Source organism: Anser cygnoides, chromosome 4 (genome assembly GCF_040182565.1).
Source record: "Anser cygnoides isolate HZ-2024a breed goose chromosome 4, Taihu_goose_T2T_genome, whole genome shotgun sequence".
Classification (NCBI taxonomy): Eukaryota; Metazoa; Chordata; class Aves; order Anseriformes; family Anatidae; genus Anser; species Anser cygnoides.
In genome coordinates, this window is record NC_089876.1 from 65,873,602 (window position 1) to 65,900,110 (window position 26,509).

A 26,509-nucleotide genomic window follows, 5' to 3' on the forward strand; every position below is an offset into this window, starting at 1 on the left:
TCAGTTCCTCTATCTGGTTATCATATTGGGTCCTTGGAAAGACTGGCAGATATATGTGCATCCTACATACCTCACCCCATATTTCAAAATATATGTGTGTGTGTGTGTGTGTGCGCGTACGTAGCGGTTATCCTTGCCTGTGCGGTTACCCTGTAGCTTCCTAAGCGGTTATTGGAGTGAAGCAGGTCTCAGAAATGCCACCAAAGCAGCCACTTGGTGCTAATGTGATGCCATTTCCTAAAGACCCAGTGAGAAGGCTGGGGGCTGAGTCAGGGAAGAGCAGCCACAGGCTAACAGGAGGATTCCATGGCAGAGCTGTGACTCCCACGTGGCTGTGTTTGCAGCTCCATCGTGGGATTCAGCAGTGTCTGTGCACTGCCTGACACTAACGTGGGAGTAAGATAGGTCAGGCAGTGACTGTGTGCTTTCTTCCATCCTTATTGCTGCTGGTCAGAGGGGATTGCATGAAGGGTAGCTCCTGCAGATAAGGCAGGAGACATGCAGGAAACCCAATCAGAGCCAGGAGTAGTATGTAGGAGACCCTTGAAGGCAGTGAGCCAAGAGGTTGTTTTGTTTTTTTTGCACCACCATTTTGCATGTGTATAAGATGCTAGTGTTGGCACAAGGCTGTTTTCACAAATACCTAAATTTGAAGTTCTGTGCAAATGCCCAGTGGGTAAAGGGACCATGCAACACAAACAAGATGGTACCCGCAAAAGCTGGGGTCTTGGCTCTGAGGTCCAGGAGCTCCCACTTCTGCAACTCTAACGTTTCATCCCATTCCCCTTCCATTGTCCTTCCTGTTCTTGCTTTTTTCTTCTTAATAATAGCTAAATTAAATGTATGGTAGAGTGGAGTTTTCAGAAGCATCGGTGGGATTTAGAAGCGCAAGTCCAATTGAAAATCAGTGGGCCTTGGGCCCTGAATCCCGTTAGGGAAATTGCAAGTAGTTTGATGAGCTAAAACTGGGACAGCAGTGATACGGCCACTTGAGAGGTCGGATTCATCGCTGTTCTGGGTTTTTGTGCCTTGCGTGACTGAGGTAATGAGGGGGGCTCTGTTATACCAGAGACAAAAGTGTTCTTCTTTTGTTTTTTCCAGGCGATGTGGTTATAGCAAGGCTAAACAAGATCCAGAAGAAGAAAAGATGCATTTTCATAATGGCCACAGTGAGTAAAGATTGAACGTGTATGTGTGTGAGTTTGATTCTCTCTGGTAATGAGAAATACAAGTGAGAGGTGCTTTTTTTTTCAGAAACCATTTTCCTGGTAATTCACAAAAGAATTCACTTAATTCTATTATTCAGCAAGTCCCTGTCTGCCCCTGCTCCAAGCCCCACAGAGACCTGAGTGCAGGTGTGTTTGAACAGTCCTTACACCTGCCCAGTTATTCATGCCTGCACATTTTTTTTCCACGATGGAGCAGAGTGGATCCCTGTTTGCAGTGGATCTGCCTAGCGAACAATTTTGTTTTGTTTCACTGTGCTGGGGTATACACTGTGACTCAAGATGCTCTTAATTTTGCCTGGCTGGCATGTAACAGCTTACATACGTGATCTGGATGTGTTTGTCCAGAATACCTGTTTTTTAAACCTTTGGTCCATCACAGCCAGCCATGAGGACCAAGCCCATAGCTACTCTTTGCCCTTGGATGCCTATGCAGAGGTGTGAGGAATTAATACGTATTTCTTGCTCCCAGTAAGCTTTCAGAAATGCCGTGTTAATACCTGTAAGCTGATCTGAATATATAGACCTTTACGGTGATGCTAAATCATACATATCATGGTTACTACCAGTCTTACTGTACATCTGAAGCCAGCCTTTGAAAAGCCTTCCTTCATAAAGTGTTATGGGATCTCTGGATATGTAATAGCAAAGTGCCTTTTGGGGTGGAAAAGGCAAATGCATCTTGAGCAAAAGTCAAATTTCCATTAGTGCTATGTAATGAAGGCAGCAGGAAGCAAATCAATTAAGAGCCACAGTGTAATGTAGCTGTCTTATTAGACTGATGAGCAGTTCTTCATGTGAGTAGCCTTAATGATTGTCAAAACAAACTTATAATACAGATAATGAAAATACTTTTTTCCTCGAGTCCTGGAGAAAATGCCTGGTATTGATTATATTTGTACTGTTACGACCCACAGGCTTTGTACTGCAAATATTTTGTTCATTTAAATCTCAGTAGCTCCATCTGAAATAATGTGCCTGATTGATTAGCTAATATGAGACTGGTAGGGCACAATTTATTGCAGCTCTCCATTAACCACCATCCCTCTGACTTGCTTTGCAAGTTGTTCCTCAGCATTTTGCATTTTGGTACTCCTCTTCCCAGCGTACCCTTTCTGCAGGAGGGTCTCGCTGACAAGGCTCGTCCCAGCGCTGTCAGATACCTCAAAGCCTTTATAAACCTTTGCGGTGCGGAAGAATTACAGATGAGGCACCGCAGCATGCAAAGACAGATCTGCCTGCCCAAGGTCACCCAGGCACTCTAACGATTCCCAGCCCTGAAACGAGGTCTCCTGACGCCACCCGTTTGCACCAGGCCCTGGGCCAGCCTGTTATGCAGCACTGAGAGGATTTTTTAGCTGCTTGTCCTTCCAGCTGAGCACTGCCATGTGTTCTTCTAAATACGATGAAGACATGTGTCACACACAAACTAAATGTTATTTTCTGAGAATACTTGCTTGCACGGTGTTCCAGAGCACAGAGCATTCAAAAAGCATTATCTATTCATTTTTTTTTCAGGAGAAATAGATTTCCCTGCTGCCGTGTCTTCCGGCAAGGGACAGGAATAGGCATTATCCTTGTCTGTCACAGCACGTGCTGTTAATGCTGTAATTTGTGTTCACAGTTAAACTGCCTGGAGTAAGAACCTACATTGACCCCCACACCTACGAGGACCCTAATCAAGCCGTCCACGAGTTTGCCAAGGAAATAGAAGCTTCGTGCATAACCATTGAGAGAGTTATTGGAGCTGGTATGGAAATGTGTTTCGTGACCCTTAGCAGCATGGAGGGATGACTTTTCTAATGCTAGAAATCAGAGAAGGGCTGTGAAATATGCGTGCTGTTAGGCACTCGGCGTGTTATGTGGAGCATACCCTTGTTCCAGCAGAAGCCAGGGACAAAGCTATCATTGCCTGCAGTTCTGAAATTCAGTGATAGAACTAAAAATGGCAGAACACTGTCAAGTTTGGCCCACGATGAGTTATTTCTATGGATGCTAAGGAAAATGAGTCACTTAATTTTCAGTTTCTTTTGCACCATTTTAACTTTTTTTCTCCTCCTCTATTAAGGTCAGTATTGAAGCAAAAATTAAGAATGAGAACTCATCTGAGATTTAAAAAAAAAAAAAAGTAAGAAAAAATACAAACCAAAGCCCAAAGCACTTAACTTCCTTGGTTATAAGAATCAGTTTCCATTTTCTTTCAAGTGAAGCTGTTTATTTGGTCTCACATCTAACGCTAGGAATATTTGGCATCCTCTGACACTGTGTTTTTGGAGATAATTTAATGTTCACCGGGAAAAATATCCATTTAGGCTACTTTAAAAAAAAAAGTAGTTGTAAAATTGGAAAGGGTGTATAGCCTATAAAAATATATGTTGCTGTGAGAGGCTAACAGCATTCCATCTATTTAACTTACCAAAGGAGGGTTAAGAAGCAACTGGTTTGTGTTTTACAGCTATCTGCACAGAGCAGTGATATAGGGTATGACAGGAGTCTTTCATCTAGTAAAGAAAAACATAATGAAATGAGAAAAAGCCCAAAGGAATATAGAGCATAGCTATTTAAATATAGGAAAATTAAATACTGGAATAGCTCGCCTATGGATTTGGGGTAAAATCCATCAGCAGGAGTGTTTCATTCAGTTCTGGTTATCTTTCTAAAAGACCAGGATTTGCAGCTTCCTAGTTTTTTTCTGTTTATGAATTATTTGGCTTGTGGTTTGCTGGCTATTTGAGATGATGATCACTGTGATGTTCTGCTTTCCATATTCATGAATGTGGGACAGGCCTGTGTATTTTTGATTAGCTTTCTATAAAATATGGGCTGTATCCTGTAGACGGGCATGTTCCATGCATTCCTTTGGCATGCTCTGATCCCTTTTTTGCTTGTTTTTTTTTCCCGAAGGTGAATTTGGAGAAGTCTGCAGCGGGCGGCTGAAATTGCAGGGAAAACGCGAATTTCCAGTGGCTATCAAAACCCTGAAGGTGGGCTACACAGAGAAGCAAAGACGAGATTTCCTGGGAGAAGCAAGTATTATGGGGCAGTTCGATCACCCCAATATCATCCACCTGGAAGGCGTTGTCACAAAAAGTAGGTACAGATTGCTGAGGGCTGCTGTCTCTGAACTCTGACTTATGGGAGAGTTGGGAGAGGAAACATTGTGTAGCTCAAATTTTGAGCGTGTGTTTTATCGATTCTCAACCCCCAGCAAACTCCCCTTGCTTGAACTTCCACACTTTGTGAAGGTCCAGGAACAGATAGCCAAACTTAAGGGAGTTTGTACCCAAAGGACTTCAGTGTTCTTCCAGCTAAAAAGGATAGATAATAGCTGAAATGATGAAAAATGTGAAGTCCCCAGGAGTAATATGTATAGTCTAAGAGAAAGTCCCTTTTCAAAGGTCTGAGATTATGCCATGCCTGGCCATGTCCAGAGAGGGGAGTAGGTGATGGAGACAGGAATAAGCTTAGGGCATCTGAGTGCCAATGGAGTGTGCTACGTGACTTCGGCCTTCCAAAAGTTCAGCAACATCTTTTTCTTGAAATGAGGCCGCTCAGGACCATTCTGAATACAGTGACACAGAGCCATCCCCTCAGCGCTTGCAGCAGCTTCACTTCTTATTTCTGCCTTTATTTCTATACTTTTGAAACTGTGTGAGGCACAATGTGAGCAGAGAAGTGCCATGAAATGGGAAGCAGTTTCCCTGGCAGAAAAGAGAAAAAGGAAAGAAGACCCTGGTGGTTTCTGGCTGTAATATTTCAAGAAACCTCTGAAGCAAAGTGCTGGCCAAGGGGCCCACAGGGAGGGTAGTGATGGGACCCAGTGATTGCTCACAGAGGATGTGAGCAAGGACAGAAGTTAGCTGAAGCTTTGTTTCCCAGAAGCAGGGAAGAAGAAAGGGAGCATAGCTGAAGGGAACAAGACTGTGTAAAACCATTTTTAAGACGAGCTCCCCTTGGGATCTGCTAGTGATGCCTATAGCAAGAGTTGTCCCTGATGCCAGCATATAGATATGAGAGGGTCAAGGGCCTGGGGAAAATGTGAAATGATTGGGAAAACATCTCAGCACAAGAGTTACTGGGGTCTGGCAGGTCAGTTAGCAAAATGGACTTCAAAAACTTCCCCAGGCCAGTCCTTCTCCAAATTAGTGTATGCACTAAACATGAGGATGGAGGACAGGACAGCATGTCTGAATGTGCTCAGCCCACACCTCTCTGGCTGTCAGCGTGGTGCTGCTGAGGTTGGAGGGCTGCGGGAAACCTACAGAGGTGTCGTTGCTCTTCCATTTGAAAGCCTTAGAGGATTTGGAGGGGCACAAGTGTGCGTGGATGTCCCCCCCACAAACAGACCCACAGGTTCCCTATAGCATTTTTCAGCGTACTTGATGTGAGCCGGATCTTTCCAAGATAGAAATAAGCCCAGCTAAGTTATTTGCACCAAGGATTTTTTGTTGGTAACCCCTTCTTCATTTTAAAATATATTTAAGTGTTTGGGCTAGTCTGAGAAAGGCTAGCCTCACAAGTGTGAATGTCTGTCTCCCCTCTTGCCTTCATGACTGTTAATGTTGGAGCTTAGAAGCTGCAATTTAAGCGCCAGCATTTGGGACTGTGTGGCTGCTATTAGTACCAATTGTCGTTCATCAGAGGCACTTCTCCAGAATCAGCTCTTTTTCAGAGCTGCAATAAAGCAGATACAAAGACACTAGCTATTTGTCCTGTTTGTATCCTTATAAAATACGCAGAATTGAGGCTGGTTGGCAGTCAACAGCCTTTTCTTGTATTTTTCTTTGAAATTACATTTCCTAATAACCAAGACAGGTTTCTACTAAAAATTAATTGCATAAAGGCAGGGGAGAAAAAGCCAAGGTATGGATTTGGATGTCACAGCGTGTGTTTTTTTGTAGAACCCCACAGCCTGTGCAGCAGCTCTGCCCTGGGACTATGTCCCTGCCATGTGTCCTGATCTAAGGGACGTGTCCCCTTGCATGCCCCACCAAGAGCAGTACATTGATTGTCTAACCCAGCACGCAGAGCTGAGTGCATTAAACAAAAAGAAATAAATAACCAGAGAGGTCAGTTTACAGGGTGAGGGATGCACATTAAAGTCTGAAGTTTTTGTTGGCTTCAGGAGAAGATGAGAGGGCACTTGGCTGAGTTCCCATGGGCTCACTGGGGCAGGACTCAGGGAAGGCGGAGAATTAAAGTGAATAAACAGCATCACCTTGTGTAGTCCTTTATGCATAAAAGCCTCCCTGTGCCTGTCTGACTTGGACAGAAGGTTCCTATTTCTAGCCCTGAAGGGATGAGGGCTATTGGGCAGGAAGTGAGTGACATTCCTGGATCCATAAAAGCTGCTGCTGACATGGCCTTGAGCCTTTCTGGCTGCCAGGGCCTCAGGGGATCGGTGGGAGTCCGACTTTTGGAGAGGATGTAACTCCCTAGTGAGCTGATTTTTTCTTAAAGCAGCCATCCCTTCTGAAGGGCAAGGAAATGCTGGGGGCTTTGCTGCCCCACTGAAAGCCCTGGATTTGTTCTGGAGACTGGGGTTGGGAATAAATGCCAGAGGGAGGCTGAGGAAAGCAGTAAGCGCAGCCATACGATCTGGCAGTTGCATTGAACACCTCGTGGCTCCGAATTTCAGATGTTTTCCTCAAAGATGAGTCAAAAAATGGTGTACAGGAGGAAGAAGGAATGCCTTGCTTTCCTGAGTTTCCAGAGAGTGGTCAAGGTATCAAAGGTAGCATAGATCCAGGTTTTAGCTCCCTGCAGAGACTTGAGTCCAGCAAGCCAAGGGGATTCTCTGCCTACCGTACTCTGGGCTCTTCTGGCTGATGCTCCCTAATGGCTGTGTTTCTAGGTGTTTCCTTGGCAAGGATATAATCACAGGACCAGGATGGGTATTTAACAGTCCCCTCTCCATCTGAGATCCTTAGCCCCCCACTTACATACCCAGTAGTTCTCCCTCCATCTGTCCTGTTGGAGCTGTTCCCCTTTAGAAATCGCATTTGTTTAATTCAGCATTTATTGAGCCAGAGGTGAGGGGATTCAGCAGTTACTCAGCCTGCCTCTTCAGTCCCCATTCCAAAGTAAATTGAATTTTTCCATGCAAACCATGGCAGCTTTTGCATGGAGGGGCTGGAAACCCTTTCTCTCCTTGCTGGACCAGAGCCACTTCTAAATTGGACTTGAAGTGACTGGGGTCTGGATGCAGGGGGTGCACGCACCCTGAGCTCCTCGTTAGCTCAGGAAATGCTTGTTTACCACACTTGAGATTTTTTCATCGGACATGCAACCCTCTGGAGCATCTTTTCAGCTTGTTTTCTTTTCTTCTGAATGTACCAAAACAACCGTTATGAATCCTAGACTGTGATGCTATCTCAAACTACTTTTTAACTTTTCTTTCCATTCAGCAATCCAGTCATTGTCCTGTTGTAGGTTCAGATCTTTAGCATAAAATGTCTTTGATACATCATGATTTACTTTGGAAGTAGTTGAAGTTGAATTGAATGAGTCCATTTTTAATTCTGAATGAGAGTATCCATGCAGGGCCTTAATGCCACTTAACTAATCACTTCAAATGCCCACCTTTAGTTAATTTGGGTTAATTGTCTTCATTGTCCCCGTGCAGACAAGCCCTTAGCTTTTTCTGCGTTACAGAGGTAGCAGTCCTGTTTTCATTAGCATCCTGCTCCATTGCTCTGACAATGCGTACGTGGGTAAGAATGACATCTGTGCACATTTTATGGCCCCGTAACACCAGCAGGAGGGAGCCCTGCTGACACAGAGAATCAGACCAGCCTGTTAGAAGGGCCAGTGTTTGCTTTTAATTTACTTTGTTGACAAGTTATTCTATTTGTGCCTTTATTTCCATGCTCTTGGATATGGGGCTAATTTATTCCACAATTACTGTCAACCTGCACCAGTCAGATAATGAAACGTAAGTGCCAGAAGTCTTCTTTTCTTTTCTCGGATGGAAACCCAAGGCAGGAACTCGAAGGAGGTCCCTCAGGGTGGTGTCATAACGAGATGACAGTCATGCTGCAGTGCTGCCTTTAGGTGTTCGAGATAAGGACCCCACGGTACAGTCGGTTTGCAGTCTGGCGTTAGACGGGGCACATCATAAATAGCAGCACTGTCTCTGCAGAGATTTTATGACAGGTGACTTAAGGAACCTGGGTCTTACCTTAAATCACTCATTTACAATGCAGAGAAATGCCTTGCCAATGCACATACAGACTAAAAGCAGTAGCTTCGCCTCATTGCAACTCCAGTGGCTTTTCAGGATTATCATAACGGGAAGCTGCACTGCTGCAGGTGGGGGCAAACTTCTGGTAGAGAAGAGGTGCAATCACCAAACACTTGTTCAGCGTAGAAAGAGGGTACGTACATATGTGGGGTCTCCTTCCTTGCATAGTACACAGCATCTCCTCGGCCACGGAGGCTCTTCTGTGTGCTCAGCTCCACGTGGATGTGAGTCTGCCATCCTTGAAGATGGGGCCCGTAATGTCTGGGACACAGGATATTATTCGTGGCCCCAAGGTGCATCTCTCATTTCAAAAATAATACTTCTGGCAAGCTTTGAGTTCAGACAATAGCTGCGGTATTAGCTTAAATAATTGAAGCTGCACAAGTCCCTTTTGCTGCGAAGGTAGTATCTGCACAACAATGAATGGTTTGATTGACAAGTTCACAATTATCTTTATTATGTAGATAATTAAACAGTAAATTAGGCAAACAGTTAACACAGAGGGAGAGTGGGAAGATTAAGATCAATCTTAGTGGTAAAGTCTGAACTGGTTTTTAGGAGCATTTACCTTCACGTGCATGTTATGACATGTGGCAGCTCTCGTTGATCATTTTTACAAAAGACATTTATAATGCACTTTACAGATAATTGACAGCTCCTCTTTTGTCTGTGCTTCATGCTAGCTAATGCAAATTGATTTAAATAAAAAATAATTTACATGTTCTTATAAGATTTCATTGAATTTACAAGGGCTGGAGCACACCACATTAATTATTGCTATGCCATTGTGGCAAGCTAGCGAGAAATTAGATATAAAAACTGAGCAAAAACTATATATAATTACCATTAAAATGACTCGGGCATGAAAATTAATCAAATGGATTTGGAAAAACATTATTATTCCTGTCAACAATAGGATGCCAGGTCTTTTGTTAAGAACTTTTATTTTATTTTTTTACTACCTCACTGAATCAGTACAGTCCACATCTTGGGAAGAGATCTTGTTATTATTTAGGGAAGGAAAAAAGGAATCAGCACAGCAAAGAGCTTCCTGAAATTGTAGTTGCAGCAAAGCTGCTTGTGTCTCCCAGCACGCAGTGTTTGGTGCTCACAACCTCTTCCACAAATGTCATCCAGCCCTTCTAGGAGTTGATCCCCTGTCCATAATAGAGCATTTCCCTTTCTTCCCCTCCTCGATTCTTCTCTCTTTCCATACCTGTGGGCAAAAAGTGTGGGCATCCTGCTGGGACAGTAGCGTCTCACTTTCGATTTACTGTTGCGTGGCTGTATATTCACATCAGAAGCATTATGAAAAGACCATATTTTTGTTCATGTTTTTAAGTAAATTACCGCTAATGATCTTGCACTCTTCTTGTTTCCAGGCAAACCAGTAATGATAGTGACAGAATATATGGAGAATGGCTCTCTGGATACATTTTTAAAGGTAACGTTATTACCAGGGGGATCTTGGTTAAAGTTGGTGCTCTTTGCAGAAGGTTAGCATCAGTGAAGATGTTTGCTGGGTGCTCGTCCAGCCGTTACTGCTGTCTGGAGGCTGGAGTAACTTGGTTACCTGTTTGGCCTCTATTTATACAGCTGACGACAGGCATGGTTTGTGCACTGATACAAACAGGTAACAAGAAATAGCAGACTGTTGTGTTCATTCTCAAAAGCAGTCTGCTGCATCAAAATGGTCAATTCATCCTGCAAAACTTGTTGATATTTCAAGAGCACATCCATGCTGCATCATGGCAAAACCCAGACATGTCAAAGCTTTTCAGGAAACTTAAGACCTAGAAAAGGGAGGATAGGGGACGTGGTTGGGACTGTAGTATAGTAACAAAGGGAAAGCCCCTACCCCAGATATTCACACATGGACCTCTGCAGGTAAGATTGAGAAGCAACTTGGCACTGTTCAGTTGGCTGACTCAGAGATAGTCCGCCCTTGGTGTTTTTGTGCACAGAGCTACATGTGTTCACTCCCTGTAGCAATCTCTTCATCAGTCACTATTGGAAATAGCTCTCTCCTTGATCTCCAGTTAAAAGAACTACATTTCCTTAGCTTTGTCTCTAGAGATGCTTATCCAAACAATGCAACTTTGAAAAGCTTCATGGTCAGAGCATGAGAGTAATGAATTATTAATTTCCCCGTTTTTCTTCCCTGGAGACTTGCCTTTGCGTTTTTATTTGTGCACATTCGATGCTGAGGGTGCAGAGGCGTTCAGCCGATCCAGTGTCTCCTTGCTTTTGCAGAAGAACGATGGGCAGTTCACGGTCATTCAGCTGGTCGGGATGCTGCGAGGCATCGCGTCAGGAATGAAATACCTGTCTGACATGGGTTACGTGCACAGGGATCTCGCTGCCAGGAATATCCTAATCAACAGCAACTTAGTCTGCAAGGTGTCCGACTTTGGCCTCTCCAGAGTCCTAGAAGATGACCCTGAAGCAGCATACACTACCAGGGTGAGTTATGGGGATAGTGAACAGAGGAAGAAAAATGTATTCCCTGCCTCATTTTGGTATTCAGGCTTTTTGGCCAGGAGGTTTCTACAAATCTAGAGCCCCTAAACTGTGCATGAGGGTTTGGCCAGGTGTTATCAGCTCATTCTTATCAGATCAGTTTTGCAAATGTCTGCACCTTTATAGTGAGGATGGCCAAAGCAAGCAGAACTTAGGGGAACGTGAGTCAAATAGTGAACTCTGCAAAAGAGTCATACTCCCAGCTGTGTTCTGTCACCTCTGGTGAACACTGAAGGTCAGGAAGAGCAAGAGTTGGGTGCTTTACTTAGGTACCTAAATATGGGTATAAATATAGGTATTAGCCACGGTCTCCTGGATAATTTAACCCATTTAAAACATTGGCAAGCACATAATGCCTTTTGTTTATGAGGCACGTTTTCCCTTCCCATTAAGGGTAATTTTCCCCAGCCTGAGGAAGGGCTGCTCCAGCCTCAGTGCTCTGCCCCTTCTCCTGTGGCAGGATCCATCCCTTCTGGGCATCATCTCACCTGTCCCAGCATGAGGCCACGCAGCCCTGGTGCCACGGAGAGGGGCTGCACAGGACCCATCCCCTCCAGCACAGGCTCTGGAGAAAGCCTCTGATAGTCGTGGCAGGTTGGCACGCCTCAGTGCTGCCTATTAACACATTTTTCCGAGGGTATTGTGATGGGAGCTCTCTGGGTCACATTCCCACTTCCTGCAGAGCTTTTTGCAATCTGGGAAAGATGTTTCAGCTCTTGGCAGTCGCAGCAGCCCCACAACGGGGCTCGGCACGCGGCTGGACCAGAGCTTCCCTGCAGGCTGGAGGGCTCTCATCCAGCCCCGCTGCGTCTGCAACGTGCTGCTGTGTGCTAATTGGCACTGCTGAGAATCTGGCCCTTCACTTAAGGCATGCACTGATAAGCCTGTGAATAAATAATTATTGGAAGACAGGACTTTTCCTAATTTGCTTTTTAAATGTGTTCCAAATTCTACCTTTTTCTAATAACAAACAGAGAGATTTTGCAATATGTAGCTCAGCACTGAGAGGGAAAGACTTCACAGTAAAATACATTTTGATATAAATCAAGGGAGACAACTCTTTAAACCCAATGAGAAAAATATTTCTTAATCCAAACCCTCCCCCCCACCTTCCTTCTCAGAACTGGTCTGAAGTTTGATTTCTGAAATGGCAGAAAGGGGAAAAGGAACTACCAAAGCACATTTGACAGCTCTCGCTATGCCCGAGTAATAGTACTTAGACAATAAATGGTACAAAAGATAAACCATAGTGATCTGGGGGAGGTGGCACTGTTTTCAGTCCCGCAGCCGAGGCCAAGCTGGTCTTCACGCACACAAATTTCCATGCCCACTGTGCAGGTCTCTCTGCAGGCTTGGGACTGCATTGCAAAAAAAAGAAGGAAAAAAAAAAAGGCATTACTTCCGCAGCAATTTGCATGAAGCTCTCATTAGATCAAAGTCTTCCCTGGCTTCAGAGCTGTCTGTTCCTCCCCCGCTCGCTCTTAGAAATGGAGGAACTGTATTCCCCTACCAACCAGTGCAACATAATTGAGATGTTGATCCTATACATGTCCCGGCATTCAAACAGCATTCAAACAACAAACCTTCAGGACAGCCAATTAGTAGGCAGCCTACAAATGCTTATGGGCTGAGATAATGTGGAAAGGGGCCCCATGCTGTCAAACAGATTTACTTTAAAATTCGATGTCTCTTTCCAGAGAGAAAATAACATCCCTCGGTGCTGTAAGAAGTGCTGTTTTGTCCTCTTTTGTATGTTATCTGCCCTCCTCTGCAATCTATTTATTTTCTTTTCGTTCCAGGGAGGGAAGATCCCCATCCGATGGACGGCACCTGAGGCAATCGCCTTCCGGAAATTCACGTCGGCCAGCGATGTCTGGAGCTACGGCATCGTGATGTGGGAGGTGATGTCCTACGGCGAGAGACCTTACTGGGAAATGACAAACCAAGATGTAAGCACGTGCAAGAGCTGCCGCGTGATGGGACTTCTGAGGGCTCAGTGTTCGTTCTGCAGTCAGAGAGACAGGATGGGGATGGAGGACAGCCGCTGTAAAAATGTCTTTGCTCCCCGCGCCAGGCAAAAGCCATCCTCCCGTTTGATGCTCTGTTTTTGCAGCAGCCCAGAGCAGAGGGAAATGTGTCTGCATGGAGGCAAGCCTGGTTCCCCCAACAGACTGCTGGAGCTTCACTAATGCTGTTAGAGCTGGAGCCTGTCCCTGCTCTGCTTAATGACAAAGGTCTGCCAGGGGATAGATGCTGATAACTGGCAGCATTTCAATTGTGTGTTCATACCCCTGCTGCCACGTAAAGCAGAAACTCGAGAGAGCTATGGTAAGGGCTTGTTTTGCTGCATAAAAGCTGGGTGATTTGATCGAGTGATAGCAGTCCAGACTGGCAGTGCACAGAGTTGAATCTCGGTCATCTTTGCATTGCTGATCTCAAGAGCAGTTTTGCTCCTTTTCCCCCCCATCCTTTGCTTTCTCTGTTGTGAATGTCTTTGAGTCTCTGTTAGTGCCAGCTCTCATTTGTTTGTATAGCACCCTTCCAGGTGTGTTGCCTTGCTCCTGGGCCCCTGTTCCCCCTCAAGGTCACCCGCTGAAGCACCTCCAAACAGTGGCGTGCCTGGGGACACTGTCACCTTCCTTACACTAGCTCTTTTCCCAACCTACCTAAGGATCTCATGTTCCTACTGCAAGACTTCCTCCTACCCTGAGCTCACTATAAGCATCTGTCTTTATCTGATCCTGAAAACAAAATTAAGCCTGGGATTGCCAGATTTTCTGGGGCCTCCCCTTCCTCTTCACATCTCTGAGAAGTGGGGCATGTGGAATTCTCTCAGGACGCCAGCTAGTGCATGGCGTAGGGGGTCGCTGTGTGGCACACAAGGCCCCCAGAGGAGCTCTGTGATGGGGGAAAAAACGCAGCCACTCTGCATATGGAAAACAGAGCCTTTCCTCATCCCTCCTGCTTCGTCTCTGCAGTCCTGCCACCCCTGGAAGCGCCATTCCTGGCTGGGCAAAGCAAGCACGTACTTGCTCTGCTGTGGGCTGCTTTTGTCCCCAGCACAATGCCTGATGTTTCATCCTTTGTTTTTGAACAGCATCCCTGTCCCCTTGACATTCTGCCATTTTGTTGGCAGCGGAGGCTCTGGCTGAGCCTTCTGTTTCTCCTCTGTTTTGTATGTGAGCCTCTGCCATCAGTGGCTGTGACTACCTGTCACACGCAGGAGCTGCTGTCTCATCCCGACTGCTCGCCTTGAGTCCAGGCAAGGAGACGAGCAGTGCCTTTGAGACGGTCACACCACGTTTCTTGCCAGGGAGATGAGTGTGTTGTTTGGCATGAATGCCCCACCGCTCCTGCACCGCTGAGGCTGTCACATTTGTAGGGAGTTTGGTAAAGCAGCACATATCTGCTCAGGGATTTATCTCAATCAAATACGGAGGCTTTCTTCCATACCCTGGGTGGAGAGCGCAGTGATTTGCAGCCAAGCTTTTTCAGTCACACCGAGCACTGTAACAACCTTCAGTGCCGATGCACCAGCATGGTACAGATGCTGTTCGTAAATGCCAGGCTGAAATCCTGGCTGGTTCCAGTGAGATAACTCTCTGTGGCCAGGAGGGTCCCTTGTCTGGTTAGTAACACTAAACATCTACACTTTGCAGAACTGTTGGGGAAAAAAAAACAACCAACCAACCAAACAAAAAAACCCAAACCACAGATACCACTTTGTCCATTCTGTGGGGCATAGGGTGAATTTCCCACCTGAGAAGAAGAAGAAGATGGGGGAATGCTTTCTTTACAAGCAGAAAGCAAGGAACTGGTGAGATGTTTGTGATCATCAGTTCCTGATCAGGCTTTGCTTAGGTTCTCTCTCTCCCTATAATACGTGCGTGTGGATGGCGGCAGCCAAGGAAACACAATCCAGTGCTGTGGCAAAGAAATGGTTTTCATGAGATTTGTGCCTTCTTCCTTCATCCTCTAAAGGCCTGTTCTTCTCCTTTCCTCCCCTCCTTGCACTGGCGGAAGAACCAGCAGTGTTAGGTGTGGTGTTGGCTTTTCTGTGGAGGTCTAGGGAGCTCTGCTCGCATGAATTTCAGACTCCATTGCACAAGAGTTCCTTGTTGTACAGTTTCTAATTAAAGCACGTTGTCAGCAGCGAGCAAAACGATTCTCACCATATTTCAGCCAGATTACTTTCGCCCCTGTTAAAGGAGGTGCAGTGCCAAATGGCAGGCAGCGTTGTAACTTCGAAAGCTACAAACCATGTTTTGAAGTCGTTCTGGTGTCTAGAAGGCTTTCTAAAAATAAGCTTTGCACCACACGGTAAGGTTTTTATGCAGGAATTGAGAGGATTTTTGTGGCCTGTGTTACACAGGTTGGTAAGTTAAATGATCACAGTGGTTGCTTTTTAGTCTTCAGACCGGTGGTTTTATGAAAACAGGGAGCTAAAAGAGTTACTTTGGTTTACTGGAATAGACTGTCTCGGGTCTTCCCTTTCCAAACATCCCCAGTTCAGTCACTTGGATCCATAAGTGAAGGGTGCTTGTCCAGAGAGGGTAAAAGGGGCACAAAATGTCTCCTTTTATATACAAATTTTTGCTCTTCAAGTCTTAAAAAGCAGTGGCACCAATGAACGAAGTGGCAAATGTGCTTTTTTTTTTGTTGTTTTCTAAGTATTGAGTTTGCTTGCAAGGTTGCTACAGGTCTTTATTTGCTTCATTCTTTTGCTCCTGTTACTGCCAGACCCTGAAGGCACCTTCAGAGAGAGGTAGGGAGTATTTCAGCATCCTAGCCCCTTGCAGTGTTTTGATACCATTTGCATTGTATCACCAGAACGAACGACATCCTGTAAATTGAGTTAACGCTATTGATTGTGATGTTACTGCCAGGAATATAAAGCATGCATAACCCCGTTGCAGATGTAGTTCAGATATTCTGAGCTGGTGCCAGCTGGTCTGCTACCCGTCTTGCTGCTATTTTCTTTCTGCTACAGCTGGGGGATGATCCGTTATTGTTATAAATACATATGCAGACACAGCAAATAATGTTCTCGTGGCTGTGCCACACTGAGGCTTTTTATAGGGCGGTTGTAAATTTGGGGCCAGGGACCAGCTGAAAAGCGTGATGTGAGGAATAGACAATGCATATAGCATAGTACGGTGGGCCTGTTTTTTTGATGCTGTGAGCAGTCTGCAGATGAAATCGCTTTGTAGACACAGGTTGGGTAGAGAGCGGTGCAACTGCTCCCCCGACAGATGAAATTTTAGATAGGTCTGTGTCAGAGCGCAGAAGGACTGCAGGTGTTGTGGCCAGACCTTCGGATATGCTCAGCACCCTTTGAGAAGATTACGAAGCCTCACGTAGTTTTTTCTCTGCTACATACATCCTCAGGGGATTCCAGTTTCCCACTGCTGCGGCTCAGCCTGCTCATTCCTGGGACTCCTCCACGTGGCAAAAAGCCATGTGGTGGAGGCTGATTTGAAAGTGATGCACGTGGTCTTGAATTTTGGAGCCTTCTGAAAAGCAATGCCATCCTGATGTGGCTCTGACTGATAGAAAGATCAAGAAAACAACTTACACGCTAACCACAGAGCCGTCTTTTTAAACACGGGATGTTTCCAAATCATGAGACAGTGCCCAGCATGAATGGCATTGGAGGCAGTCCTTGGAGCTGAGCAGCGAAGCGCTGTGGCTTTCCACATAGCGTTCCCCATCTGCAATAGCTGTGTCCGCCTCCATTTGGGCAGCGAGGCTTGGGAGTAGAGGCTGTGAAGATGGGCTGCTAGGACCCTCCTGGCATGGACACAGACCTCTGTGGACCGAAACAAGAGCTGCGTTCTTCTCAAAGTGGTTAAGGGTTCAAAACGGGCACTGCTGGGCTTGGAGCCCTGCTGTAAATCTGTCCAAAACTGGGGAAAACAAGTTGTGTTATTCAGTTCTGCCCTCATTTGTTCATTTGTGCCTTTCAGGAGTGCAGGCGGCACATGTGCATACCACTTGTTTTAAATGTAGAACCATAGATGGGTTGTGCTTGAAATCAGTGCAACAACCCTCCCGTTTTTAATTTACATACTCTTAGGCTGACATTTTAAATTCCTGGCAGAAATGTGGATGCAGTAAGAACAGCTAGACCCAGACAGTTTTGAATGATATATGAGATGGTTGTTCTGCCTCTGCATTGAATCCATCCATCAATTAGCATTCAAAGTCTCTTTTGAAATACAGTCAGACTTTTATTACTGTAATACAAATTTGTGGTCTAGCACATGCCTTTTCATTTAAAAAGAAGCCAACATCTGAATAAACAAAATCACTGCGCTCCAAGATGATGCCAGAAAGCCCCATAGGGTGCTGGTGGTGGACCACAGCAGGCTCTGGGAGTTTCCTGGTGTGACCTACAGACCTCATCCGAGATTTGGACAAGTGCAACCTGAGATCTGACCCACTGGTTGCCTTGAATTTCCAGGCTCATTTTGCAGTGACTGAAAATGAGTTATTCGACCCATTCCATAGAAAAATTGAAAGATAACAGAGTTTACTTGGTTTGCATCTTGTATGCAGAAAGGGGGAAGAATTGGTTGTGTGTGAGCGTATTGCTGGACCCCAGTTGTCTATTCAAACCAATTTGCGTTTGGGAAAAAGGTAAGAGAAGGAAGGAATGCAACCTATCAGCCTTGTGTTTTGTCTCCTGCAGGTGATTAAAGCCGTGGAGGAAGGCTATCGCCTGCCAAGTCCCATGGACTGCCCTGCTGCTCTCTACCAGCTAATGCTCGACTGCTGGCAGAAAGACCGCAACAGCAGGCCCAAGTTTGACGAAATTGTCAGCATGTTGGACAAACTCATCCGTAACCCAAGCAGCTTGAAGACGCTGGTTAATGCATCGAGCAGGTACAAAATCAGGCCAGAACCATTTCTCAGAGCAAGATTCTTGTCTGAATACCCACCCCTGGTGTTGAATTACCACTTATTATTTGGCCTGCGCACATCCGCGGGTGGATGTTCCTCCAGCTTCATTATGTCCAGGGGAGTTTTCCCAAATCAACTTTTTACTGTTTAAATTGGCAGGCAGGTCAGCAATTCAGTTACTCTATAAATGTAGTGCTGCTGCCACAAAGAAAATTACTGTGGCCTGCCTTTCAGAAACTGGAGTTTCAGCACTATTTATAGGTCTATGATAAAGCTACCTGTGCTCTACCCCAAGGTTAGAGAGAGCAGGACTGAGTAGACTACTGAAGTAGATAGTAAACACCTCTCAAATTATCTGCCTGTTGACTTTATCTTTGTAATACCAATGAGAGAGTCTCTGGGGGAAACTTAGGATGTGCAAAGCTCCCAGATGTCCAAGTGCATCCTCCCGCAAGTGTTCGCAAGCACGTTAGTTGCCCCCTCCAGTTCTGACAGTCTTTGAAATTGCGAGAGGATCTCTGTGGTTACCAAAGAGCCACACACAAATGATTTGCTAAAACCACATTAAATGAATCAAGCAGCCGGTGTGCAATTCATTTTGAGTTTCACTAGCTACACAGCTACAAAAGGGGAAGTACAGTCAAGAAATTAAACTGTACTTGGAAAAAAAATAATGAAGATATTCATATTTTTAGTGAGTTTTAGCAGTGGTCTCTCCACCACACTGGAGTCTTGGAGAGGCTTTTGTTTTTTCATCATAAGCACACAAGTATAAGTTCTGAGCCATCTGTGCTGCTAATCACTCAGTCCCTCACAAGGTCATGAAGGAGTGATGTATATAAATCATTGCTGCTTCACTAATGGCAGTGGAGTTCCCCTTATTAACACTGGAAGAGAGAGGCCCATCAGAAAAGCTTATTTTCAGAGGATTAAAAAAAAAAAAAAGACATGTTCCCATGCATGACATGTCATACATTAGAAGAAAAGAAACATGAAATCTTCACAATTTCATTTTTAAATACCAAATAGATCTGATTCCTCAGGCTATTTTACATGCATCATTAACCATATGAAGAAGAAAATGAAGAATGTCCCGTATTAGCAATTAGTTGTAACGTTAGTCCCAGCAAACCTGCAGGAAGAGGTTTATGGCAGTACAGAATGGGATGTTTCTTTTTTATTTTCAGTTCAGAACAGTCATTCTTAAGGCCTGTTAAGTAGTGGTATGTACTGTTGTACCAAACTGTTAGGCAGGAAAAGCTGAAAATAGGGAGTAAACCATCTCCTTGAGCTGCTGAGCACTTTGCTGATGTTTTATTCCACTAACAGGTCCGTGCAATTCCAAACCTCTCCTTTTCAAAGGCGCTGTCGGTATATTCAGGGTGGATGGAGTACCTGAACAGCCAGGCTTTGGGGCTGTGTTTCTATAATCACAGATTGCCATGCCCAGACCACAGTAATTGTGAATGAATCATAATTTCAACATACAGCAGCTGTAAAGGATTTTTTTATATATGAAATGTATTCTTTATGGAAATTCTCATTAATGCAAATAAGGGAGGAACTCACTCTCTACATTACAGTGTGTGCGTATCAGTAGGTACCTCCTGACATTAGTGATGAAATTCCACTTCTCATTATGATTGCTTAGGAGTTTTGAATTCCTCATGTGTATAAAACGTTATGGGAAGCCATTATGCTCTTGGTACTGCAAGTGCTCACATTTTATTGGACCCTTCAGCATTGCTATTAAATAAACAAATAATACTAATGTGATCATAAAATATACGAAGATTCCTGAAGTGCTATAACAATATAATATCCTAGCTCGCCTTCCAGTTGAAAATCTCTCCAGTGTAATTCTCTCAGTCAGAGGCTGACCCAGCAAACACTTTTACCTGTGGGTAATAATCTTTATGCAAGGCTTACGTTAGCTGGATGTTGTGGTTTACAAAACGGGGGAAATCTGCTTTCTCTCCTGGCTGACCTTGGACAAGCCCCTTCGCACTCCACGTATCATTAGTAGAGTGGTGGACCAGCACACAACACGGGTCACTCGTGCCAGGTATTGTAGTGGTGTTTCTGCCACGGCGAAGGGTTGTATCTTGCCCGAATCGCTGCTTCCGTGTGCAGCATAACCGAGCAGGTAGCAGTTGCTGCTGTGAGGTCTGAGCAAGGATATGGGAGCAGGAGTCTCCCTCTGCTTCCAGGGCCGAGCAGGAGCCTCACTGGGAGGCTGACGCGTGGTTGGAGCATTGCTGCTCTCTGCAGGGCTTGGTGGATGCTGCCTGCATCCAAAATCCTGGCCTGACTCTGCAGGAGCAGCCCCTGAAGTGTTAACAACAGCCTGCCATTGACGGCTGCTGCTGGGAAATGTAATCTGGGTTTTGGTTTCCAGGCTCTGGGCTGTCTTAAGTTAATTATGAGCTTTAAAGAAAGAGGAGGAAAACAGGGTAGGAATAGTGAGACCGAAGACCTTGAAGGAAGAGTGCCAGGGAGTGTCTCGTAGAAAAGGAGCCTGCTTGTTTGTGAGAAGTAACGGGGACGGACGCTAATCCTCTCCTCTGCTGAGGCCAACTCTTCTGCTTTCAGTCCCTGAAAAGCAGGCGAAGTTGAAGGTGAAGCGATGTATTTGATACATAGTGAAATCTTGCCTAGCTAACCTGTCATAATCATTTAGTTTTATTCCGCTGACTAAGACGGTTGGGAGATTTTGGAAGCTTTTGCACTGGCCTTTCTGAAAACAGTGGTAAAACTGACAACTTTGGGAAATCCCACATGGGGCTCATAAGAGCATGGTTCCCTCCAACTCATTTCAGTTGTGCTGTACTTCCAGGGTAAAGTCAACAACTTTGTATGAGACAGAAAAATCATTGCTCAGCAGGAGCCTGCTGGGAGGATTTGGGCTTCAGCAATCACTGAAAATGCCACAGAAGAGCCATCTTTACTGTATGAGAACATGAGCAATTGTGTCGTGTTGGGTGGATCATGATGCTGACTCTTTTTGCTTCTCTTGTTTCTCCTTTTGTCTTCAGAGTATCAAATCTGTTGGTAGAACACAGTCCGGTGGGGAGCGGTGCCTACAAGTCAGTGGGTGAGTGGCTGGAAGCCATCAAAATGGGCCGGTACACCGAGATTTTCATGGAGAACGGATACAGTTCGATGGACGCCGTGGCTCAGGTGACCCTAGAGTAAGTAGTTTCCAGATCCTTTTCACCTCGTGTGTTGGAGCTGGGGAGGGAAACAAAGTGTTAAAAAACACTAGTGAGGAGGCTGCAGAAAGGAAACCATTCCCCTTTGTTTGCAGTCAGCAGTTTCTCTTTTAGCATCTGTATTGATGATAACAAGCGCAGGCAGGACTAAAACTTACCGTCGCTACATTGGCAGCCAGTACTTTGGCTCCTTCACTCACAGAAATTAATGCCTGAGTTTGAATAATTGACAAGCTGTCCTCTCAACATAGTAGTGGTTTATTGTTCAAGGTTATTGACAAATGAAAAAAACAAACCTACTAGTAATCTTATAGGAGCTACAGGCCCTGCTGAGGTATACTGGATTAGCTGGTTGCAGAGTAGACCCAGGCTTAGCCAAATGGACAGTCAGGCCCACTAAAGTGTGGAAATACTTTTCAAGGTTACTGTAACAGAAATAAGAGTAGATACAAGCCATTGCCAACAGAAGACCATCGGCAAACCCACAGCTCTAGGGGACAGGCTCCCTGGCTGAGACTCTTCCTTGTGAACGTGCCCTTGGTTTTTGCACGGGTGTATGACTGCAGTTGGGGTGACAGTGCTAAAGCAACTTGGTAAATACCTTGGGGCTGCTGGTTATGCTCCATCTTTCATTGCTTGTCTTGCTTGTGTAATTTTCTGTACTTTCTTCCTGCCTCTTACTAAAACTTGCCCCCAAGCCTGCCTTTGCATCTGGGTTTACTTGAGCTTAGGTTATTGCAGACGTTGAGGCAGAATGGGAAAGGTGTTGCTTCATGCTTGGTGCTTTGGAGGAGGTAATGGCTCCTCCAGCCACGTGCCGAAAGCCAGTGTGCATGCAGAATCAGTGCAGAGGATTTGGAATAAAGCAGAAAAAATCCCAGTGCCCCACAGAACTGCAGTGTTTCTCCTGTCTGCCACAGGGCTTGCTGTGTAGTTCAGCCTTCAGGGTAGGAGATCCTTTGCACATGTTGCAGGTTGGTAAGACCCCCATAGAGGTCAATTTTGCATTAACAGGACAAATCATGCACGGAGGGAGTGCAGGCACATCTCTTCTCCCTCTCAGATTTTATTTGCTACATCCACGTGCCCAATATTTATCCCTTACACTTGTATTCATCCAGCCTAACTTCAGGCACTCACGTGAAACCCCCAAGCTGGGGATGAAGTCCTTTCTAGGAAGTGAGGGTGCTTGGATTTCTACCTAAGAGGTCCGTCCCCAGGGTAGGCAGGAAGGACCTAGCCAGGTGATGGGTGAGGAGAATAGAATGAGGCAGGAAAATGAGAGAAAAGCAAAAGGTTGGAGCATTCTCCTCTTCTGTGCCACCTTAATCTTAGAATCAGAGCAAGTTCTGGTAGGAAATGCAGATTGTCTAAAACACATCACAGGCTTGTTGCTGTTTGGCTGAATTAGCTATATCAAAGAACACGGGTTTCACAAGAAATTCCAGTTTGTTCCTGTTTAGAACTTCGTGCAACTTCAAGAGCTCTAAAAGAAATGCTTAGATCAAAAGTGAATTGCTTTGGTTTGGGTCAGAGAAAATGTTGTGTTCAACCCCAAATTAATGAGCATTTTTGCCACTTGTTTAGCTTTATACAGTCTTAGCATGTCTTCTTAGCACACTGACAAAACTATTTCTAACCTCACCTCTTGGAGTGAGGTACGTTTCCCCCACATCACGCAAAGTGCAGTACATTGTGATATGTAAATACTTAAATGTAAATACTTATCTCTATTTACTCTTTGGTATTTCAGAAATTTCAAAACTTTCTCCCCAGATCTTTCCAGGCTGCCCAAAAAGTACTTCAAAATGTTTTTTCAGATTGCCAGTGAGCCAAGATATCCATTGTCTTTTACAGTTCTAGCCAGAAGGGCGAGTTGTTTTAAGTCCTTCAAATAACATTGTAGCTGCCAGAGATGCTCTGAACCTCACCAGCCACAAACCACATCTAAGAACCCCCTCTGCAGAGTCCCAGGATGGTCTCAGTAGCACAAATGTCATTTTACTCTGGTCCTTTACTGGCCCCAGTGGAGATGAGATGTCTGAGCTGCTCAGCTTCAGCTTTCTTCCAGGCTTTTACAGCAGCAGAGCAGGGCAGAAGAACTGATGCTTGAGAGCCTTGGGAGCTTTGGGGGATTTTTTTGAAGCTGAAAGGAGACGTTTCATGAATCCATCTTGCATTTCACTGACTTTCTTCTGTTGAAACTGAAAAAGGCAAGAAGTTGAAATGCTCCAACTTCGCGTACTAGGTGAGGGGCTGTGTGAAGGAGAATTGCAGGAAATAAAATTGGCTATGAAGGTGTATCCCACAGGTAGCTCCACTGGCTGTATTCTGGCTAGTTTAATGCTAGCCTCCAGAAGAAAGGTATCATTGCCTCCCTGTGTAGTGTTCAGCTTGGATTTGTTCATCCTCTCAAGGCTGAGAACAAACCCTGAGACAGCCGGTATGGCCATCGCCAGCTCCTATGATGATACCATAAGGAACGTGCATAAACTGCTGATTTGCCTCCTAAAATGTGCTGGGAGGCTCTTTTCATGTGCAGTGATACCATACTTGTACAAAAAATTCATCACTGCACTGCACAAATCCACCAGATTTCCACCTGGCAAGTTTAGATAAGTTTTCTGAGCTGGTTCCTGCTATTTAGTTATCCAGTATTTGCTAGCAAATAAAATCCCCTCCAGCCACCTTGGACAGAGACACTTAGGCAGGCTTGGGTCTTGACCTGCGCAGTCTGTGCTCCTTTGCATTGCAGTTGTGGCTTTGCAAGAGATCTTGACCCCACTTGGGTCTGTTTTGGGGAAAACTGTGGAAGGTTCATTAAGCCAGCCAGCCAGCCGGATCAAGAAATCTGTGGTCTCGCTCAGACTTAGTGAAGAAGGCAGAAGACCAGACTCTCAGCCACTAAAATAGGAGAAACTGCCATAGATTCCAGGGACTTAAGAGGAAAGGTGTCCCAAACTTAAGACCTGAACTGTGTTCTCTGGATGTAAACTGGCAGATTGCCCTTAAAATAACAGAGTAAGGGACAGAAATGTTTACCTGGCTTCTGTGGGGCACAGTTGAGAGTTGTGTGGGTTCTCCAGAGATGCTACAGGGAAGAAATAAACATTGGAACAAGCAAAGTTCTTTAAAGGTTAATATATTTGGGGTTTTGTTTTTCTGGAGATTTCATTTTTCTCCCCGTAAAAGGAAACAACAAAACATTTTGTACTCTGCAAATGAGAATTCAGGTTAAATGTTCCTTGTCTTTTTTCAATAGAGGCAACTGTTCAATATATTCCAGAGCTGGGACTTGGGGGGATCAGGTGAAAAGAAGATCTGAAAATTTGAAAGTAGCTTTCTTTCCCCAAATGACATCAGTAAAATATTCTTTACAATTTAAGAGGTTGCCTTCAAATACCATCCAAAATGATATTCCCCAAATTCAAACTATGCAGGAGACATGTGGAAATTAGGTGGAGAAGGGAGAACTGGATAATCCCTGCCAGAAAATGCAGAAAAAAAATATGATGAATGTAAAATACTTCTAAAATCTCCTGGAAAAAACCTGCTAGTTCTGTAAGAGAGGGGATGGGTGACACTCTCATGGGACTGGTGGCAGTGGGCACCCAGCTTGTGGCCTCTTTATGGGACCTGGTTGAGATAGTACATGTTCAGCGTTTTTTGAAAATCCCCCCCCAACATGCCAAGCAAAATCCCATTTACCCCCTTGCTTCTTTCAAAGTAATGGTTTAATGCGTTTATTCCAGAGAAGAGTAGTGCTAGTGACAAATTTTAGGAGAAAAAATATTAAAAAGCTAAAAACGGTGAATATCGCCCCAAGTCCTGAGCTCTGCCTGCTTAAGCAAAGACCTGAAAATGTATGTGTTCAAACAAAGAGTGATTTCTACATTTAGCTCTAATTCTTGCAAAGGGACGAATCACCTTGTGAAAAGTGGAGCCTCACCCTCCACCCCCTCTTTCCAACTGGATATCAGACTTGAAGGAAACCTTTCCAGTGGACCAGACCTGCTCTTTAAACTTGTGGACCACCTAGTGACTTTGAGTGTGTCTGGAGCTCTTTCAATCCACTGCAAGAATAACTTTACCAGGACAATGCTCAAGAATAGATAGATCCATGACATGAGTTTCAGTCTGACACTAGACTGGACCAATTACTAACAAAATGTGGACTGCATACTTACACCTTTTGAAAGATCTGTACTCACTGAATCTCAGGACACCCTGTTGTTTGTTATTAGATGAAGAGCTCTGAATATTTGTAATAATATGTGCTGTGTTGCTTTGCATTGTATTTTTTTCTTATAAAATAAAATTATTTATTAAAAGTTATGCTGGATGAAGAACGTTTAAGAGTTCACCTGCTCTAGATACTTATTCTTCACCTGAAATCTCAGTCCTGGGATTGTGATATCGCATCTGCTTCTGAACAAACCAATTCTTGAGTCATAGTCAAGTAGAATGGGAATAATGAATAAGAGCAGATGAACTCTTAAAAAAATAAGTCCTAATCTCATGCAAAAGTCCCTAGCAAGTGGATTCCTCTCTCTTTAGCTTCTTCTGAAGGTCTTTGAGGTTCTTCTTTCCCCTCATTCAAACTGACAACTAACTAACTCCGTGAGTAGTGCCAGTCTGCATGGGCCATTGTAGATTTACACCACACGAAGAATGGTGAAAACTACTGGAATGGGAGATGAAATGCAAAACAATTTGTGGTAGGTTGATGGCTTCCAGCCATGGAGATCTTTCAGGAACACGTCCCTTTCTCTTGCATGATTAACGGGGTGGTGAGGAGGTTGTATTTTATGTGGCGATCCAGTCCTAGCCTACACTGTGTTTGACAAACTGGGCCATGGTGTATAAGTAGTTCTGTTTGTAAATAAAATGTTTTAAATATATTTCTTACAACGTGGAGACCATGAATTCAACTCCTGCAAAACGGAGGATATTGCAGTTAAGGGGATACTGTGTTGTCCCTGGCACATTGGAGCCGGGCTTTCATGCAAGGACATGGTAAGAGCACAGCATGCGTACAGCTGTATACAGGCTGTTTGGAATGGGCTGACACCAATTTTCCCCTTTATTCACTTGGCTTTTTGGTTAACTGAAGTCGGTCTCTTAGTACTGCGTTAGCACGTGGTTTGAGTTCCTCTGTTTCCATTTTCAACCCTGTGTGAAAAAAAAGTGAAAAGGGGTGGGAGGGCACTTCTCCCTGTAACAGGACTAAAAGTTGTCTTGTTGCTGCAGGTCAAGTATTTTGAAGCAGGGAGACCCCGTGGCACATGGGTGCCCGTATTTTCACAGCCTCGAGGAATGCCTGTGCCGCTGCCACCGCGGCACACACAAACCCAGCGTCTGGGGTAGGGACACTTGCATGGCGAGGTGCAGCCTGGATGCTGACT

General features: G+C 44.9%; 1 protein-coding gene across 11 annotated transcripts in view; it reads left to right on the top strand.

The window, feature by feature from the left end:
- The window catches only part of EPHA5 (EPH receptor A5), a 207,059-nt gene that overhangs the window by 167,196 nt on the left and 13,354 nt on the right, over nucleotides 1-26,509 (top strand). For 9 of the 11 annotated variants that reach the window (XM_066996326.1, XM_048073506.2, XM_066996325.1 and 6 more), the window contains 8 exons: nucleotides 1,102-1,169; nucleotides 2,851-2,976; nucleotides 4,131-4,316; nucleotides 9,852-9,913; nucleotides 10,723-10,932; nucleotides 12,789-12,938; nucleotides 17,681-17,874; nucleotides 20,928-21,083. In XM_066996326.1, coding sequence (XP_066852427.1) covers nucleotides 1,102-1,169; nucleotides 2,851-2,976; nucleotides 4,131-4,316; nucleotides 9,852-9,913; nucleotides 10,723-10,932; nucleotides 12,789-12,938; nucleotides 17,681-17,874; nucleotides 20,928-21,083 — 1,152 coding nt within the window. Of the gene's footprint in view, nucleotides 1-1,101; nucleotides 1,170-2,850; nucleotides 2,977-4,130; nucleotides 4,317-9,851; nucleotides 9,914-10,722; nucleotides 10,933-12,788; nucleotides 12,939-17,680; nucleotides 17,875-20,927; nucleotides 21,084-25,020; nucleotides 25,230-26,509 lie in introns of those variants that run through there. The other 2 variants (XM_048073507.2, XM_048073508.2) reach the window with 1 other exon arrangement.